At 44.2% G+C, this 19,791-nt stretch overlaps 1 protein-coding gene across 21 annotated transcripts in view; it reads left to right on the top strand.

The window, feature by feature from the left end:
• Nucleotides 1-19,791, top strand: part of cacna1c (calcium channel, voltage-dependent, L type, alpha 1C subunit) — a 231,613-nt gene that overhangs the window by 6,961 nt on the left and 204,861 nt on the right. Inside the window, exon 1 of one of the 21 annotated variants that reach the window (XM_070548959.1) lies at nucleotides 13,244-18,298. The exons of the other annotated variants lie outside the window; for them this stretch is intronic. Coding sequence (XP_070405060.1) covers nucleotides 18,241-18,298 — 58 coding nt within the window. The 5' untranslated portion in view covers nucleotides 13,244-18,240. Of the gene's footprint in view, nucleotides 1-13,243; nucleotides 18,299-19,791 lie in introns of those variants that run through there. 21 annotated transcript variants of the gene reach the window in all.

The raw sequence follows: 19,791 nt of genomic DNA, 5'->3' as shown, positions 1-19,791 counted from the left end.
ACTTCTCAGAGAGGTGCTTTTGAAGTTAGAGACATTTATTAAAAAGTCCTGAAGTGAGTTTTTCCTTTAGAAAAATGACCTAATTTATTACTTCTGTCACTGGAAAAATAATGAAAATTTCAAGCACTAGACTGTAATTTAGAATCCAAAGTTGAGTGCTTTAAAAATGTTGGTAAGACAAATTCCTGAGAACTTAAATAAAACACATTTATCACCTGACTGGTCTGAGTTATTACACCTCTCTTTAAAGTTTGGACTCCGTTTGATTAATCAAGGATTCATCAGCAGCAAAGCTCAAAGAACACGAACAGGATGTTCTGTGTCCCTGTGGTCCCCAGCCCCTCCTGGTTCCCCTCACGTGTCCCCTAAACTTCTGTGCCCCCCTTTTGGTCCCCAGCTTCTTCAGGTTTCCCTTTAGTCACTTCACTTATCATTAGTTTATTTATCTTTAGTTTTTGTTCTACAGTGTTTAAAGTTCAGGTTATTTTAGTAGCTTTGGTTTAGGATTTAGATATGGTTTTCTCCCCTGCTCATTTCTGCTTCTTCCCTCAGTTCATTAGTTTCACCTGTGCCCAATTCCCCAGGCACCTGCTCCTCATCTCCTATCACCCAGCCCTGTGTATACAACCCCGTCTGTGTCTCTCAGTGTTTGTCGGTCCACTGATGTTGTCAGCATTGTTTTTGTCCTCCTCGAGTTTCCCAGGTCCTTCGTGCTTTTTGGATTTTGCTCCTCCCCCTTAATAAAAGGAATTTATTTTCTTACAACCTCTCCTGCCTCAAGTCGTTCTGGGTTCTGCATTTTGGGTTCAACCTCCTCCTGCCGCAACGTGACATTAAGGACATCACTCAAGGCAATGGGAAGAGGTTGGTATACTAATGAGTTAAACAAGTGGTTAATGTTTTTTAAAATAGCCTTGACAGGTTAAAAAACATTAGAATTCAAATTTTTGTCAATTACAAACTTGTAGTCTCAAGCAACATTTCCTCGAACCAAGTATTATGATTTATCCAGCATTTGTCAGCATTCTTCACTGACAAAGTGGCAGCCATAAGCAAACAGTTTACTCAACTGGCCACTCTTGAACATTCACTACAACAAGCTCCTTCTAGTCCAACCATCTCAAGCCCTACAGCTTCATTTTCCTCTTTTTCCCCTCCCACTGAAAACTGTGTCCAAGCTTCTCACGTGCAGCCGCCCTACTACATGCCCACTTGACCCCATTCCGACTAAGCTGCTCCAAGCCATTGCTCCTACAGTAGTCGCAGCAGTCGCACAAGTGGTCAACGCTTAACTGACATCCAGTACATTTTCCACCTCTCTCAAGCATGCTCAGGTTAAACCGCTGCTAAAAAAACCATCTCTTCCTCCAAATCATGTGGAGAACTACCGACCTATCTCTCTCCTCCCTTTTCTGTCCATAATCATTGAAAAGGTGGCTTTCAAGCAGATCACAGAATACCTCTCACTTAACTGTCTGCTTGACCCTTACCAATCTGGGTTCAAAAAGGGCCACTCCACTGAAACTGCTCTGTTAGCAGTGACGGAATCCTTAAAAGAAGCTAGAGCGACTGCCAAATCCTCAGTGCTTATCCTGCTCGACTTATCGGCTGCATTTGACACTGTCAACGATGGCTTCCTTTTGTCCACACTCTCTAGCATGGGCACCACAGAGAAAGCACACGCCTGGTTTGAATCGTACCTCACAGGACGATCATTCATTGTATCTTGGCTTGGACAATCCTCTACCGTGCACCATCTTGCCACAAGAGTCCCCCAGGGCTCTGTACTAGGACATCTTCTCTTTGCCAAATACACCACCTCACTGGGTGAGATCATATGACCCACACTTGTATAGCGCCACACAGAGTAAGGACTCCAAAGCGCTTTACACTACAGTGTATCATTCATCCATTCACACACACATTCATACACTGGTGGGGATGAGCTATGATGTAGCTACAGCTGCCCTGGGGCGCACTGACAGAGGCGAGGCTGCCACCGGTCCCTCCGACCACCTCCAGCAGGCAAGGTGGGTTAAGTGTCTTGCCCAAGGACACAACAGCAGAATTCTCTGTCCGGAGCCGGGATCGAACCTGCAACCTTCCGATTACTAGACAACCCGCTCAACCTGTTGAGCTACTGCTGCCCAATTCCAGATTCAATCACATGGCTTCTCCTATCACTGCTATGCAGACGACACCCAGCTCTATCTGTCATTTCCACCGGACAACCAAACTGTCTCTGCATGAATATCAAACTGTCTCTCTGACATATCAAAATGGATGAAATCCCACCATCTCCAACTCAAACTCTCTAAAACTGATCTACTTGTCATCCCAGCAAAGCCGTCCATACAGCACAATATCTCAATCCAAAATGACTTCCAATCTCTGGCTCCTTCAAAGGCAGTTCGAAATCTGGGTGTTGTGATTGATGAACACCTGAGCTTGATAGATCATGTTGCCTCTGTTGCTCGTTCATGCCGCTTTGCGCTGTATAACATATGAAAGATCAGACTATACCTAACACAACATGCCACCCAGCTCCTCGTGCAATCTACTGTCATCTCCCGCCTTGATTACTGCAATGCCTTTCTAACTGGTCTTCCAGGCTGTACTGTGAGACCTCTTCAAATGGTCCAGAATGCAGCGGCGCGTCTGGTCTTCAATCAGCCTATCTCCAGCGGTCAATGGGCAATCAGGCGGGGTACACCCTGGACAGTCCATCACAGGGCAACACAGAGACACACAGGACAAACAATCACACACACAGACAGACCATTTAACCTAACAGTCATGTTTTTGGGGTCTGGGTTGTGGGAGCAAGCCGGAGTACCTGGAGACAACCCACGCATGCACAAGGAGGACATGCAAACTCCAGTCAGAAAGATCCCAGGCTGGGAAGCAAACCCAGGACCTTCTTGCTGCAAGGCAACTGCTCTAACCACTGCGCCACTGCGCAGCCTATTCACAACACCACCACACCAAAAATAAAATCCTCAAAATTTGTGTTATTCGTGGAGATTAAACATCGACGTTGCAAGTCAGTGGTAGAGTCATGTAGCTGTTTTCCAATCTGAGGCGAGATGACCAAATATCAGGAAGTCGTCGTCTTCCTCTGCTTATCTGGGTCCGGGTCGCGGGGGCAGCATCCCAACTAGGGAGCTGCAGACTGCCCTCACCCCGGCCACCTCCACCAGCTCCTCCGGCAGGACCCCAAGGCGTTTCCGGACCAGATGGGAGATGTAACCTCTCCAACATGTCCTGGGTCGACCCGGGGACCTCCTGCCGGCAGGACTTGCCCAAAACACCTCCCCAGGGAGGTGTCCAGGAGGCATCCTGACCAGATGCCCAAACCACCTCAGCTGACTCCTTTCGATCTGGAGGAGCAGCGGTTCTACTCCGAGTCCCTCCCGAATGTCTGGGCTCCTCACCCTATCTCTATGGCTGAGTCCGGCCACCCTACGGAGGAAACTCATTTCGGCCGTGATCTCGTTCTTTCGGTCATTACCCAAATCTCATGACCATAGGTGAGGATTGGGACGTAGATCGATCGGTAAATCGAGAGCCTGGCTTTCTGGCTCAGCTCCCTCTTCACCACGACAGATCAGCTCAGTGTCCGCATCACTGCAGACGCTGAACCAATCTGCCTGTCGATCTCCCGATCCCTCCTACCCTCACTCGTGAACAAGACCCCGAGATACTTAAACTCCTCCACTTGAGGTAGGACCTTTCTCCCGACCCGGAGTTGGCAAGCCACCCTTTTCTGGTCGAGAACCATAGTCTCAGATTTGGAGGTGCTGATCCTCATCCCAGCCGCTTCACACTCGGCCGCGAACCTACCCAGCAAGAGCTGAAGGTCAGAGCTGGATGAAGCCAGGAGGACCACATCATCCGCAAAAAGCAGAGACGAGATTCTCCTGCCACCAAACTCGACACACTCCACACCACGGCTGCGCCTAGAAATTCTGTCCATATAGGTAATGAACAGAACCGGTGACAAAGGGCAGCCCTGGTGGAGTCCAACCCTCACCGGGAACAGGTCCAACTTTCTACCGGCTATGTGGACCAAACTCACGCTCCTCTGGTAAAGGGACTGAATGGCCCTTAACAGAAAGCCACCCACCCCATACTCCTGGAGCGTCCCCCACAGGGTGGCCCTGGGGACATGGTCATAAGCCTTCTCCAAATCTACAAACCACATGTGGATTGGTAGGGCAAACTCCCATGCCCCCTCCATCACCCTTGCAAGGGTATAGAGCTGGTCCACAGTTCAAAGGCCAGGACGAAAACCACATTGCTCCTCCTCAATCTGAGATTCAACTATCGATCGGATCCTCCTCTCCAGTACCTTGGAGTAGACCTTTCCAGGGAGGCTGAGGAGTGTGATCCCCCTATAGTTGGAACACACCCTCAGGTCACCCTTCTTAAAGATGGGGACCACCACCCCGGTCTGCCACTCCACAGGAACTGCCCCCGATGACCAGGAAATGTTGCAGACGTGTCAACCATGACAGCCCTACAACATCCATAGCCTTGAGATACCAGGACGAACCTCATCTGCCCCCGGGGCTCCGCAGCTGTGTAGTTGTTTGACTACCTCAGCAACTTCTGCCCCCGAGATTGGACAGTCCATCCTCAGGTCTCCCGGCTCTGGTTCCTCCTCGGAATGCTCATAGGTGGGTTTGAGGAGCTCCTCAAAGTATTCCTTCCACCATCCGACTATAGCCCCAGTTGACGTCAGCAGCTCCCCATCCCCACTGTAAACAGTGTGAGCGAGTTGCTGCCTTCCTCTCCTGAGGCGCGGGACAGTTTGCCAGAACCTCTTTGGAGCCGATCGATAGTCTTTCTCCATGGCCTCACCAAACTCCTCCCACGCCTGAGATTTTGCCTTAGCAACTGCCACTGCTGCACCCCGCTTGGCTATCCGGTACCTGTCTGCTGCCTCCGGAGACCCAAAGACCAGCCATGCCCTGTAGGCCTCCTTTTTCAGCCTGACGGCTCCCCGAACCTCTGGTGTCCACCAGTGGGTACGGGGGTTGCCACCACAACTGGCACTGGCCACCTTGCGACCACAGCTAGCAACAGCCGCCTCAACAATCGCAGAGTGGAACAAGGCCCACTCAGAGTCAATGTCCCCCACTGCTCTCGGGACGCGGTCAAAGCTCTGCCGGAGGTGGGAGTTGAAGACCATCTTGACAGGTTCTTCTGGAAGTAAGACTTCAAATATTGCCATCTGCTGCCACTCTCTGTGGCAGCGAACTAGTGCTGGTCCAGGCAGTTCTGGGCTTTTTTGCCCCGAGTACAGGTTGCAAGGCATTCATCATTCTTACGAGAGACCACTACAAAGGTATTATTCAAATGAGATTTCCACACCTTTAAAGAGTTAAAGGTTAAATATGGAACATGGACACTTTGGTGAACTCTGGTGTTCAGAGGTGATATAGCAACAACAGGACAAAATTTCCAGCCGTTGAGATGTTGGTTCACTGCTGATACATTCCATCACCATGTTTAGTGACAGGAAAAGGACTAATTTCTACTAATAAGTTAATTTAGCAACATTATTTACCGTTAGAACATCTTCTGGGCTCAGACTCAGCTGCTTGACTTGTCAAGTCTGCCAATTTATAGCCTGGCCTGCTAGGCTCGTCCTCTGTTTAATTCTGCACAGAGAGTCTGGTAACTCACAGGCAGAGAGGCACTTGAGGGGCGGGACTAGGCAGCTCAAAAATAACCAATCAGAAAAAAAAGACAGAAATGCCGACTGTACTGCGCAACGCTGTAGTTTTTTATCTGTCATCAAAATTGGCGTCTAGCGACAACGCAAGCACTTCTACTTGTTGTTTTAACCCTCTGGAGGCAGATGTTGCAGATTAGCAACAGTTAAAACCTACCTGGTTACTCCACATACATATTTCATGAGCATTTTTCAACTCAGATGTAGCTTACCCCTGAAGGATTTAGTTGTTCGATCTTTAATCAAAATGATTTTGAGTATGAGAGGCTTAAAGACATTCAAGTAATTTAGAACAGAGGAAAGAGCCGCAGCGAACTCCACTTCAGTTGCCATGTTCAACAAACTCGGCATTGTGGTGTGTGACGTACGCGACTCAGCGCTGATTGGCTTGGCTAGAATTCTCAGGGGGTGGGGTTATTTGAATAGGAGAGTTCCCAGAACCTTTTTCTGTGCAGAATTAAACAGAGGAGGAGTCTGGCAGGCCAGGCTAGCCGTTTTACGCAGGCCGTGTTCGAGTTGAGCTGCGCCTCGCCTGGAAAACAGACAAGAGCAGACGGAAGCAGCAGGGGGAGTGGCTGAAAGCTGGCGTTTAAGTCGGACACAATTTCCTGCATGTGTAGCTCGCAGGTGACGATGGCTGAAGATATCGCGTTAGCGTTCACACTTGTTTAATTTTCAATTTTAATTCTGGTGCCTGTTAGCAGCTGAAACACATCCTCACGTGCTTGTGGATATCATATATTGTATATGAAGACATGACTGTAATAATAAGTAAAGGTTGACAAAAGAACACAAAACACATTTCTCTTTATGGCCTATATTGTTGTCATCATCAACGTAACATGATTTACAGAATACATGTGACCAACTAACATTTCATGTTCTACCACCGGATGTTTGGATCAAAATATGAACCAATCAGATCTTAGATCAGGTGAGAGCCAGGCGTTTCCCGTCATCCCCTAGGTTTTGCAGCCGAGGGAGAGCAACTGCAGCGCCTTGCTCCAACATCTGCAGCTGCCTTGATCTCACGAGGATATCGTTGCCTATGTATGCATGACATCAGAGCAAGTCGGCGTCAAGTCGGACACAAATCTAACCGGCATGCACTGCTCGCCGATCACCGCTGATCTAATCTGAGCAGAACTGGCTCATCTCGAACACAGCCACAGTCACAGCTATGAGTGGACTTTTTAGCGTAACGTGCCCTCTAGTGGCTGGTAGATGCAATCATCAACACAGTGTCGTGCCTGACAAAATAAAATTTTGATTACCGTATTGACCCGAATATAGGACAACCCATATTATAAGACAACCCCCTTCCAAAACTAATTTAAAAATATCACTTTTTAAGTAAACAATTTTTATAGAAAATTTGATAACAAATGTTTGGCAAAAATACTATTTTAATGCACACTATCATAACTTTGCTGATATGTGCAATCAAAAGTCAAATGAGGCTTTTATTCACAGACGTCCTCTGCCTTGCTGCACTCACTCACTCACTCACTCACTCACTCACTCACTCACTCACTCACTCACTCACTCACTCTCATGCTGCTGCTGTCATGGTATACCATCAGATCGCTCCTCCCATTGAATATCATCCTCACTGCCAATGCATCCATACATGCAATGTTTGATCCCTCCGCTGAATTGACCATCGTCATCTCGAAATTTACATAACTCTGCCTTTGTAGCTTGATTCATTTCCCCACTTTTGGTCAACTCTGATCCGGACCTCTCCTCCATTTTTTTCTCCTGTTGAGAACATACAGTCTGGCACCCTCTGCTGTTACAGGCGTGTAGTTACCACAGACAAATAACAGCATGTATGAATGCTGTTTAATCCTAACCCTAACCCCGATTAGAAGATGACCCCACATTTAAAAATAATTTTCAATGAAACAAAAACTCATCCTATATGCGGATCATTACGGTATTTGTTTTTTTAAACATAACTTTTAAAGTTGAAACCGTACATTAATTCTGCACACCTCTAAACGTCCCATGGAGCTGTTATTATTTTTTTAAATGCAGCTTTTTATTAAAATGATTCATATTCTAACTTTAAATGACAGGTTAATTGATTTGAACTCATAATCTAACAAACTCTTTTTAACTAAGTTCATTCTTTTGCGTTCCATCTTAAACACATTTGTTTTTAGGGAAACTTTCACCTTAATGCATCTTTTTATTTTATTGAAAAGTGGATTTGTATTCATTTGTATATTTTACAATACAAATATCAGTCAGTTAGACAACGTCCTTACAGCATATATTTATGTTATCTATAGTTAGGATGATTGTGTTTGAACGTAAAGAGTCATGATGAAAGAAAGCTTGTTTGATGTACTTCACCTGCATGGCGTACCGTCAAACAGAGCCTCACATAAAGCAGATATTAAATTGCTTGTCTGATTGTAGATTTGGGATCTTAAGCTGACAATGCAGTAAGTCATAAAAATGCTTATGGGATGAACAACATAGTAAAAGTTTCATTAGTGATATATGTTCCACATGAAGTAAAGTTAAATATCGTCTCCATTAAAGTGTTAGTGAAAGCGGCTGTAGGGGCTTGAGCTGCAGCAACTTTATTTTAAACTCAAACATCAATAAATTAATCAAGTTTGTTTGATAATGTTCAAAAATGAGGCAAAACAAAATTCTAGTAAACAAAATTCCTGTTCTATTTTTATTTTTGCGAAAATGTTGTGTTTCCCGTGTTTACCTTGATGTAAAATATTAAATTATGTTCACTTTTATTAAGTTACTCTGGTAATGAAATCACATTGCTGAGAACTCAATGATATCCTCCTGGGACCCCGCATCCCCAAAGTGCACGTTGGTGTCTTAAACAGTAATATTTGATTTAGAAAACCTTGGTAATTTTTATGTTTTGTGTTTGTAATTTTATTTATAAGCTTTTCTTCATAATCTTTTCAACTTTTTCACCTTTTTTTTAACCACTGAATACAAAAAACAATGCTTCATTATTCATGTCTACAAGGTTGTCTTAATCTGGAAAGTATTTAAGGACGCGCGTGTGTGTGTGTGTGTGTGTGTGTGTGTGTGTGTGTGTGTGTTCACTCTACCCTTTCAAACTCACAGTCAGTCTTGACCAGTGTTGGGCATCTTATGTTAAAAAAGTGATTAATTATAGTTACAAATTATCTTTTCTAAAAAGTAATTGAGTTAGTAACTCAGTTACTACATTGTAAAAGTAATTAGTTACCTAGCAAAGTAACTGTGAAGTTACTGTGTACGCAGTTACATTCTATAATTTCTATAACATCAATGATTTTTAAAACTGAATGAGTCTTACTGTATAGAAAAATCACATCATATATCTAGTTCAGTCAGTAAGAATGCTCTTATGAATATGCGGAAGGTTAATTTCTACTAGGAACAATAGAATAATAGATATCTATATTACATATCCCGTCTGCCTAATAAATCTTATAAAAGGCCTCCATAAGTTTTAAGGTCCTGAGATATCTTAATTCCTATTAGTGTAGTTTTTATGCTTAATTATAACTACTATAGTAAAAACATCACTTTTGATGTCATCATTTGCAATTTTGACTAATAAGAATACAATTAATACTAGGATAAGTGAAATTATTGCTATATGAAATAGGAAACTACAGAGAGGTCAGATTGTTGATTAAATGTTAAAACTACTTGCAAAGCGCAGCGCACACACACATCTCAAATCTGCAAGCAAACAGCCTGATGTGTTCGGTGCTGTGTGTTCATTTTTGCCGTTTATATCACCGGCTTGGGGTGAGATGGGGGGTGCGGCTACAGCTGGTGTCATTCACTCCGGCTCCGGTCGGCTCAAGAGCCATTTCGTGCACGACCAGTACATCACTGGTGCGGCTGTCAGAAATTCTGACAACCGCTGCGCTTCACTCGACCACAGTGTAGAAACGGATAGATGCGCCTCGTTACATCCCCAGTAATGGTAATGGCATTGCAGCGATTGGACAATTAATTAATTTTACTACTCGGTTGCCTAAAAAACAACTCCGTTAACGCCATAAGAGAGATGAAGAAACCATCCTTCGTCCTTGCCAGCAATAAGGTGAGGCGGTACTGCCTTTATAATCTCAACAACACTTACCGCCAAACCTGTTTCATTTGATAATTTTAGCACTTTTGAATATAATGCAGCTGTTTTTGGGACTCCTCAAATTTTATGTGTCACAGTTTACAGACCTCCAAAAAATAGCACATCTTTTATAGAAGAATTTTCAGAGTTTTTAACAAACTTGCTCAACTCTTACAACCAAATTATTCTAGCCGGTGATTTTAATTTACATGTGGATAATCTTTTAGACCCTTTATCGACCGATTTTTAAAAATATTCTTAATCATATGGATTTTAGCTAACACATCACACAGCCAACTCACAACAGAGGGCACACCCTAGACTTGGCCATCACGCATGGCTTTCTATCCGTGTGCTCTCTGTTGTTGATTTGGCTGTCTCTGACCACTATTGCGTGTTTTTTAATATCACCGGTTTCATCCAGCGGGAGACCTCTGTGAGAACTGTCAGGAAACGTCATCTAATCCCTGAAGTGGCTGCAGGTTTTATTGATACCTTAGAAAAGATACCTCCTATTGCTTCACCTGCTCCCTGTGATTTTACAGTGAACGATTTTAACAGCAGGCTTCAGTCCACCCTTGACCGTCTGGCTCCACAAAATATTAAACAGATACAGCCTAGACTTACATTCCCATGGAGAAACAAAGCGCTCAGAACACAAAAGAGGAACTGCAGGGTGGCAGAGAGAAAATTGAGGAAAAACCAAATCACTATAAACTATCAGATATACAGAGAAACTCTAAAGTCATACAACAATGCAGTAAGGAACTCAAGGTATGCATACTTCTCCAAAATTATCTCCGAAAATGAGAATTATCCTAAAATCCTGTTTTCCACTGTCAATAAAGTTTTCAACAAAAACATTGATGCATCTCAGGAAACACCATCAAACTCTCTCTGTGAGGAGTTTGCAGACCACTTCAGAGGGAAGGTACACACAGTCAGATGCAACATTTTATCCTCACAGTGACATGGCTTTATTGAAATCGGAGTGTGTACCTTTACCAAAGGAAATACTGGACAGTTTTGTCGTGGTTGAGGCTGAAACTCTAGATAAGGTTTTCTCTTCAGTAAGGCCCACCACCTGTCTTTTAGATTCAGTTCTTACTTTGTTTTTTAAGCCATTTTATGATTATTTTAGAGATGAGATTTTAACCATGATGAACTGTTCACTTCAAACAGGGGTCTTTCCTGCTGCCTTTAAAGGGGCAGTGGTGAGGCCCCTGTTGAAGAAGAGAAACTTAGATTTTAGCCATTTTAACAACTACAGACCGATATCTAACTTACCATTCTTAAGTAAAACTTTAGAAAAGCTTGTTTTAATACAGCTTAATAATTTTATTAGTGCATATAATGTCCTTGAGAAATTTCAGTCTGGTTTTAGAGTAAACCACAGCACTGAGACGGCCCTGTTAAGAGTTTTGAATGACGTAAAAATAAATTATGATGCACAGAAAGTGACTGTTCTGGTTCTACTGGATTTAAGCGCTGCCTTTGACACAGTGGACCACAACATTCTTTTAACCGGGTTAAAACACATCGGCTTCTCTGGTGCTGTCGATAAATGGTTTCCTTCGAGTCTAGATAACTTCTGTTCCAAGACCTATGAGATTACATGTGGTGTGCCCCAGGGTTCGATTTTAGGCCCGGTGCTTTTTAATCTGTATATGCTTCCACTTGGTGGCGTCATCGGGCGACACAGAGTGCAATTTCACAGTTATGCAGATGATACACAGTTGTACATCTCTGTGTCTCCTGATGACGCAAGACCATTGGATGCCCTTTTTAATTGTATTTCAGATATTGAATCCTGGATGTCAGAAAACTTTCCCTAGCTTAACGGGGACAAAACCAAAGTTTTAGTCATCGGTCCTGAGACCCAGAGAGAGAAACTCTTTCCAAAGCTACAGTCACTAACTATTAATTTGTCTTCTCAAGTGAAGAACCTGGGTGTTATTTTTGACTCTGAGCATACCTTTATTCCCCACATTAAGAATTTTACAAAAATTGTTTTTTATCACCTGAAAAACATCGCCAGAGTCCGCCTCTTTCTCTCTCTGGCCGATAGACGCTGATGCATGCTTTTATCACCAGTAGAATTGATTACTGTGCTTTCTGGTCTTCCCAAAAAGAGTACCTCAGGTTTACAACTCCTACAAAATTCTGCAGCTTGTGTCCTGACTAAGACCAGGAGGCAGGAGCACATTACACCTCTCTTAAACAAGCTGCATTGGCTTCCTGTACGTTTCAGGATTGATTTTAAGGTTCTTTTAATGGTTTTGAAAAGTCTTAATCGTCATGGGCCTTCTTATCTCTCAGAACTGCTTCATAAATACGAGCCTTCGCGGTCCCTGCGCTCCTCTGGCAGCCGTCTCCTCATCATTCCAAAAGTCAGAACACACTACCAAGATGAGACATCCTTCCAGTTTTATGGCCCTCGCCTCTGGAACAGTCTGCCAGAGGACCTCAGGGCCGTAGAGAGTGTTCTTGTTTTTAAGGCCAGGCTCAAGACTCACCTTTTTAGTATAGCTTTTAAGTGATTTTGATCTATTTTAGCCTATTTTTTTTACCATCTTTTATATATTTTATCAATGTTTTATTACTTACTCTTTTTAATTAAATAACACACATTTTCCTACATATTTATTTTAACTTGTGGCTGCATGGTGGCGCAGTGGTTAGCACTGTGGCCTCGCAGCACGAAGGTCGCAGGTTCAAAACTCGCCTTTCTGCGTGGAGTTGCGTGTTCTCCCCATGCATGCGTGGGTTTTCTCCGGGTACTCCGGTTTCCCCCACAGATCACAACACGCCCTATAGGTTAAAAAAATAAAATTGTAAGTCGCTTTGGGTAAAAGCGTCTGCTAAACACATAAACATAAACATAAACTTGTCATAATTATTAGTTTTAACCAGTCTTAATACATTGTTGTAATATATTTTATGAATTTAATTATATGTTTTCTATTTGATTATCTTTTATCACTGTGTTTTATTTAGATTTTTATTCATCAGCTGTTTATGTTTAATTTGTTTCTTAACTTGTTATCTTAGTCTCATTAGTAAACTAGTGTATCCTCTGTGGGGGCCGGCTGCCCCGGGGGCAGCGGTGGGCTGTGGTGGCCGGGGTGCTTCCCATGTCTACTCTTGCCAAGGCTATTGCTGCCAATCTTGGTGCTCCCGGTGCAGTTGGCTCCTTTGATGGCGTTTTCGTCTTCTTTGTACCTACTTCATCTGCACTCAGCACGCTGCCCTTTCTCTATTACGTGTGTGTGTGTGTGTGTGTGTGCGTGCGTGCGTGCGTGTGGGAGTTTGCATCTGCTTGGGACGGGATTGAGGGTGGGAGGAGGGAGAAACAAAGGGGATCTCATATGTGAATCTGTGTGGGAGGGGTGGGAAACTGACTGCTGTCTGGTTGTTTTAATATTGTAAAGCGCTTTGAGCTGCATTTGTATGAAAAGCGCTTCATAAATAAATTTTGATTGATTGATTGATTGATTAACTTAATTCCCTGATTAGAAGGTTTAATTGGAATGTTGACTTTGTAAGGTGCATTGAGATGACTTTTGTTGTGAATTGGCACTAATCTAAAAATAAACTGGACTGATCTCAAATAGCACAGCTTTAAAAGTGAATAAAATAATAGGTAAAGCTTAAAATGAAATCAAATGGAATCCAAGTCATCTATTCATTTTCAGCCGCTTATCTGGAGTCGGGTCGCAGGTGGGTCACTTTGGCCAGCTCTTCCGGGGGCATCCCAAGGCATTCCCTGGCCAACCAAGAGACATAGTCCCTCCAGTGTGGGTTTTCCCTTGGGTCTCCTCCCAGTTGGGCGTGACTTAAAAACCTTTCCAGGGAGGCGTCCAGGAGGCATCCTGACCAGATGCCCGAGCCACCTCAACTGGCTCCTCTTGACGTGGACTAGCAGCAGGTCTACCCCAAGCCCGTCCCGGATGACCGAGCTTCTCACCCTATCTCTACCCTGTGGAGTAAACAGTTTTTGGATGCTTGTATCTGCAATCTCTTTCTTTCGGCCGCTACCCAGAGCTCATGACCACAGGTGAGGGTAGGAACGTAGATCAACGGGTAAATCAAGAGCTTTGCCTTCCGTCTCAGCTCTCTCTTCACCACGACAGACTGGTACAAAACCTGCATCACTGCAGATGCAGCACCAATCCGCTGTCGATCTCGTGCTCCATTTTTCCCTCACCCTTGAACAAGACCCCGAGATACTTAAACTCCTCCACTTGAGGCAGGACCTCATCCCTGACCAGGAGAAGGCATTCAACCCTTTTCCCATTCAAGACCAGGGTCTCGGATTTAGAGGAGCTGATTCTGAATCCAAGTCAATTAAATGTGACTGAAATACGTGAGAATTAAATTCCCACCATGTGAAAACACTAAAAATACACATATATCAGGCTATAATCACAGATGTAATAAACATAATGTCTAAAAGTTCAGACTGGGAATCTGACTAAAGCAGTTCCCTTGCTCCATAAAGAAATTCCACCTCTCAAACCAACAGGTTGCTGGTTTCCCACATGGAACACTAGAATTGTCCTGACTTTATGAGATTCCCAGAGACCAGTGGGGCTTTAAGACTGTACACATTCACAAAAAAGGTCTGGAACTACAAATATAGTAGAGTCATAAATAGAACAGATAATCCATGTGCAGGCTGTGTGTGTGTGTGTGTGTGTGTGTGTGTGTGTGTGTGTGTGTGTGTTTCTCTACATGCTTGTGCGTCCCTTGGGCAGATGTATCTGTTCCCACGACCTGCCCTCTGTCCACTTCTCCCTCCTTTGGTCTTTCCTGTCTGTCTGTCTTCCATTCACAGACCAACAGAGGCCGGTCTGGGAATATTCAGCCCACCAATGAGTGTCCTACTGTCTGCATGTGTCATGGCTTCCATGTAGCAGTAGTAAATTGGCCACCTAGAGTATTATAAATATTTTGTTTTAACTTTTACGCATTTTGTTTACGTGTACCTTACATGGGAGCATTGTTACAGGAAGGAGGGAGTCTTAGCTAACTGTTTTATATAACCAGCATCCAGTCTCTAATCAGTCAATTCACCTAAACCAGAGTCACAGATTCATCTTATGACTCTCTGGAAACAACCCAACACCTGGACTGGGAACAATGGGCAGTTTGTACAACAAATAAAACTGACTCAAACTTGGCTGTTTTTATGAATCTAATTACCAGGGTTGTAATAAACTTTTATAAAGTTTTGTTTTTGCAAAACAAGAACTTATAAAAATGTTAATTTTATATGACAGGGAAATATTGGGAAACGTAAAAAACAAAAAGAAAGGAAAACAATCGGTCGAATATCTCAGCATGCCTGCCTCTGGCCGGTTGTCTTCCTTCATATTTTCTGTGTTGTCTGTGACAAGTTAGCTTTCCTTTTTACTTTGTGAGACAAAAGTTTATTAAAGATAAAAAATAAAATTAAATAAGCTTTTATAAATGAGATATTGTAATCAATTTTTAAAAATACACCAAAAACCCACTAAAACTACAAGATGCAACAATGTGACCAATAACACAACAGAACTGTGCCTTTTGCTTATGTACACATTTAATAAAATATTGTATTTATTAGTGTTCAGTTTTTGTTTCACACCCAGCCTATAACCGCTTTCCTCCCTTCATTCCTGATGCAGCTGTAGTTTTTAAATAATAAATGAAGTAAAATCAGTTTCATCTCTTTCATAAGTTGTTCAGTTTTCACTGTCTGGAGATTAAAGTAGCCTGCACTGTAAAAGTCTGATGGTGTTTCCGCTCATTCGTCATCTCCTTCAAAATCCAGTTTATAAACGGAACCTCAGATTCTCTGATTCTGTGGGAGAAGAAGAACCCGATCATCAAATGTCATTAATAGAATCAGTTTGGAGTTGTCTCCCTGTCTTTACTATGTCTGCAGCGAATCACATGGACAAAAAGCTTCACACTATAGCAGAATGGTGGGTGGGAACGCTGCTGGATGAATCCAGGCTGGGTTGAGTCATCCGATTCACCTCTGATTACAGCCTGCAGTGAGACTGACATGAGGCCTGCACATTGTGAACTTTGTATTCGGTGTGAAAGACAATTAGAAAGAAAGGCCGGTGCTACGATTAGAATCTGAGTCCTTTTAGTCAACGTCACCGATGCGTTCTGATGCACTGGGACAGCAGTGGCTCAGGAGGTAGAGGGGGTTGTCCAGTAATTGGAAGGTTGCAGGTTTGATCCTGGCTCCGGCCAGAGAATGCTGCTGTTGTGTCCTCGGGCAAGACACTTAACCCACCTTGCCTGCTGGTGGTGGTCAGAGGGACCGGTGGCGCCAGTGTTCTGCAGGCTTTGCCTCTGTCTGTAGCTTCAACCCCACCAGAGTGTGAATGGGTGAATGACTGATTGTGTTGTGAAGTGCCTTGGGGGGATCATAGAACCGTAGGCGCTATAGAAATACAGGCCATTTTGAACGTAGTCAATGTTTATTAAAATATACATTTTTTGCATCATTGACATTTAAAATATTCTTTTACATTAAGCCGACTCTCCATTTCCAAACCATCATGTTATATGGACTCGGTGCCATCCAAAAGGTGATCTTTTGACTTTGTCTAACATTTATACTCTGGAATGCGTTTCGTTTCGCTGCTGTGTTACCTAAGCACAAGGGAATGGTGTCTCTGGAAAGAAAATACTTGGCATGCCTCTAGGGCCTGAACAAAATAGCTTCTCATCCTTAGGGGGAGAAAAAGACTAATACAATCCTGATAATAGTATGTTGTTGCTGTTGTGGGGATAAAAGAGACCACATTTTTTCTGTTAGTGCTGAGCTTCCTGAGCAAATCTGTTCTACGAGGCCCAAACTGCAACTGGAACTCTGAAAGCAGAAATACAACCCAGCGTCCTTGTGGTTTCTTCCTGCATGAACGGAGCTGCGAAGAGATCAGAGGTTTAGTCATAAAAGAGTTGGAAAAAAGCTGATATTTAGTGAGCATGTAAACACAACCTTGGCCAATGAAAAGAAGGGAGCTGAAAGGGTCCAGATGTGACTGAACTGATTAGATATCCAGGTCTCCGGTCTGCTTGTGCACGAGCCAGTGAGTTTTGGGTAAGTTTGACGATCATTATCCCCCTTCACTTCCCCCGGTCACACACACTTCCCCCTTTTATAACAGCCCACGTGGTTCTACACCTTTTTTTCTTTTCAAACATTTGCATACTTGTGTCCCCTTTCTTCTGCCCACACATTTCATAACATCATCATCTTCACCATCTCCGTCATCATCTGGATACCAGCCGCCGGTTCCCAGTCCCACTGACTGTACAGTTTGCCTCCCTTTATTTCTCTCTGGCACACACACGTGTACGCAGGCGCATGCACACATACACATCTGGAAGCAGTCAAAGCGTCTACATGCACTGAGAGGAGGGGAGGGGGCGCGATCGTTCTCTTTCTCGGTATCACTGCAGAGCTGAGCTGCAGGGAAGCAGAGAGAAGAGCGAGCTCCAACCCCCGTTCAGCAAAACAGGCAGGGCGGGCAGACCGACTCCCAGACGCACCTCCTGGACCATCATGGACTGGATCAGGACCCAGAACCCGATATCTGGATGAGACTGCACGGCCTGGCTTCTGCTCATTGTGGGGACTCTGCTGTAGATACGTGGAATAACCGACAAGCCTTTGGGAGATTTAACCCCGGGATGGAATATTTACACTCTCCTCATTCCCCAAATGTTCCCCTCTTCTCTCCCTCCTCTTTTTACTCCTCCATCACCTCCACCTCCTCTTCTTCATCATTCTCTCACATTTTGACACGCTGCTGAAGATGCGCACAAATGCGTCTTTTGCGCACTTCCATTGCGACCACCACTGAGTCAGCGCCTGTGCTTTGTAACATTTTTTGAAACCTCATTTTGTTTTGTTTGCTTCTTTTCAACGACTCGGGGGAGACGAGGACGCCAGAGAGAGAGAGAGAGAGAGAGAGAGAGAGAGAGAGAGAGAGGGAAAGAGGGAGAGCGATAGGTGTGAATTGAATTGAACGCGGTGCTGGTTTCATGTTTCTCGCCTAGGGCCCGGATGTACCGAGGGATGCACCGGTGCGTCTTCCCAACCGGTTCCGCCAAAAGATCCCTCTTTTTTCTTGCCTTCACCTCCATCATGGGAATTAGGTAATATTCACTCAATCCGAAGAGACCCTCCCCACAAACAGAGAAATAACGGAATACCCAAAAACTGTCCGTGTCAGACAGTTGTTTTTTCTCCCCCCTCTTTCTTTCATTTCTTTATTTTTTGGAGGGGGGGCTTTTCCCTTCTTGTTATTGTCCCTCGTCCTCCCCAGCTCTCCCCTTTCTTTCCATTCACCCACAGAGATAACGACGGACTACATTTATGGTAAATGAAAGCAAAAACATGTACATCCCGGAAGACACCCTTGAGAACCATCAAGGTATGTGGCGTCTTTTTATTTTTAACTAACACATATGTAAGTGTGCATGAGGGAGGGAGAAGTGTGATGATCTCCAAATGGAGATGGGATGAGGGAAGAGCAGGAGGGAGGGAGAATGGGAAGGAGGGAGGGTGGAAGAGGAGAAAAAAAAAGAAAAGGGGTGTTAGCACTCTCTTCTATTCAACAGATGGACAGTTAGAACTCCTTCCTTCTCTGTGCGGTTTGCTTGTTTGGCTTGTCTCCTCAGCAGTTTGTGCGGCTCGTGAACTTACAACCAAGCTGCAGGTAGCTGCGAGCAGACGTGGATGAGGCCTTTGCTTCTCATGGTTTGGTCCACACTCGTGCGTTTGACAGGCCTCTTCCATCGGAGGACAGTGGTGTAACGAGTGTATTTAGCCAACAGGCTGTTGTAGGCGGGAACATCATTGTTGGAGACACACATCTTTCAGAAAATGACAGCAAAAACCCGCGCGCGCTTCTAACTGTTGACAGATCCCGCGCGCCAAAGATTTATGGTTTGGGGATGTAAACAGTGCTTTTGCAAGATTATCATCCGACTGGTTGCTAAGAAGTTATTTTTATACATCTGCAAGGCTCCTTAGCATCAGCGCAGAAAAGCTGCGTAGATGACAGGTGGCAGTAGGGGGTCCGCAGGACTTATTTGACTACTGAGAATTTGATTGGTGATTAGCTTTTGTTTTATTTTTATTTATTTTTTTGAGGATGCCAGACAAAATAGTTGGGAGTTTTGGCGCAAAAAATGAGCGCTATTGATACTTTTGGAGGATTTTTCTTAATCAAAACCTATAAATCTCCAACCGAGATCCAGCTCTTGGATCTGTTTTACGACGTGGAGAACGTCTGTTTGCATTGCGCAGTGTTACGCGACGCTCCTTCCACCCACGTTGCAGTGAGCAGCAGCCCCGGCAGTGCACTGGTTTATGGCTGTCAGGGCCATGCAGCTCTACAAGCGTTTAATAACCTGCTCATAACCACCATCGACGTCGTCTCTGTCTCCTTCATCAACCTCCTCCATCACAGCCACATACCTCTGCCTTGGCGACAGGTTCCATAGCAACAGGGGATATGGAAAAGGGATGATGGTGGATGTGTGTGTACGTATGTGGGCGTGCGTTCATGCGTCCGTGTCGCAGCGTGGCACCTTTACCAACAGTTTGCAGCGTGAAGAAGCTCAGCACATGCTGCCGAGTTTTACCTGCAGAAGCAGCTGTGCGTGCATCCTGCTGTCCGGAGTGTGCAGCTTTAACAGAGTGGTTCCTCTAGAGAATGTCATCTTCATCTATTTACAGAGTTGAGGACTGGTTATATTTGTTTTGAATGAATGATGTCTTCACGGACTGAATACAGGCCCTGAGCCAGTTGTGCTTAATAAAACTGCAGGGTTACCACATTCACAAAGAGGCAGAGTAATGTTTTTAGATATCTTTCTTGACCTTTAATCAGTAAAACACTGGTTTAATTTAGGATATTTG

This window comes from Nothobranchius furzeri, chromosome 1, assembly GCF_043380555.1.
Source record: "Nothobranchius furzeri strain GRZ-AD chromosome 1, NfurGRZ-RIMD1, whole genome shotgun sequence".
Taxonomy (NCBI): Eukaryota; Metazoa; Chordata; class Actinopteri; order Cyprinodontiformes; family Nothobranchiidae; genus Nothobranchius; species Nothobranchius furzeri.
The sequence above is the reverse complement of the archived record's forward strand: the minus strand, read 5'-3'. Positions and strand labels throughout refer to the sequence as shown.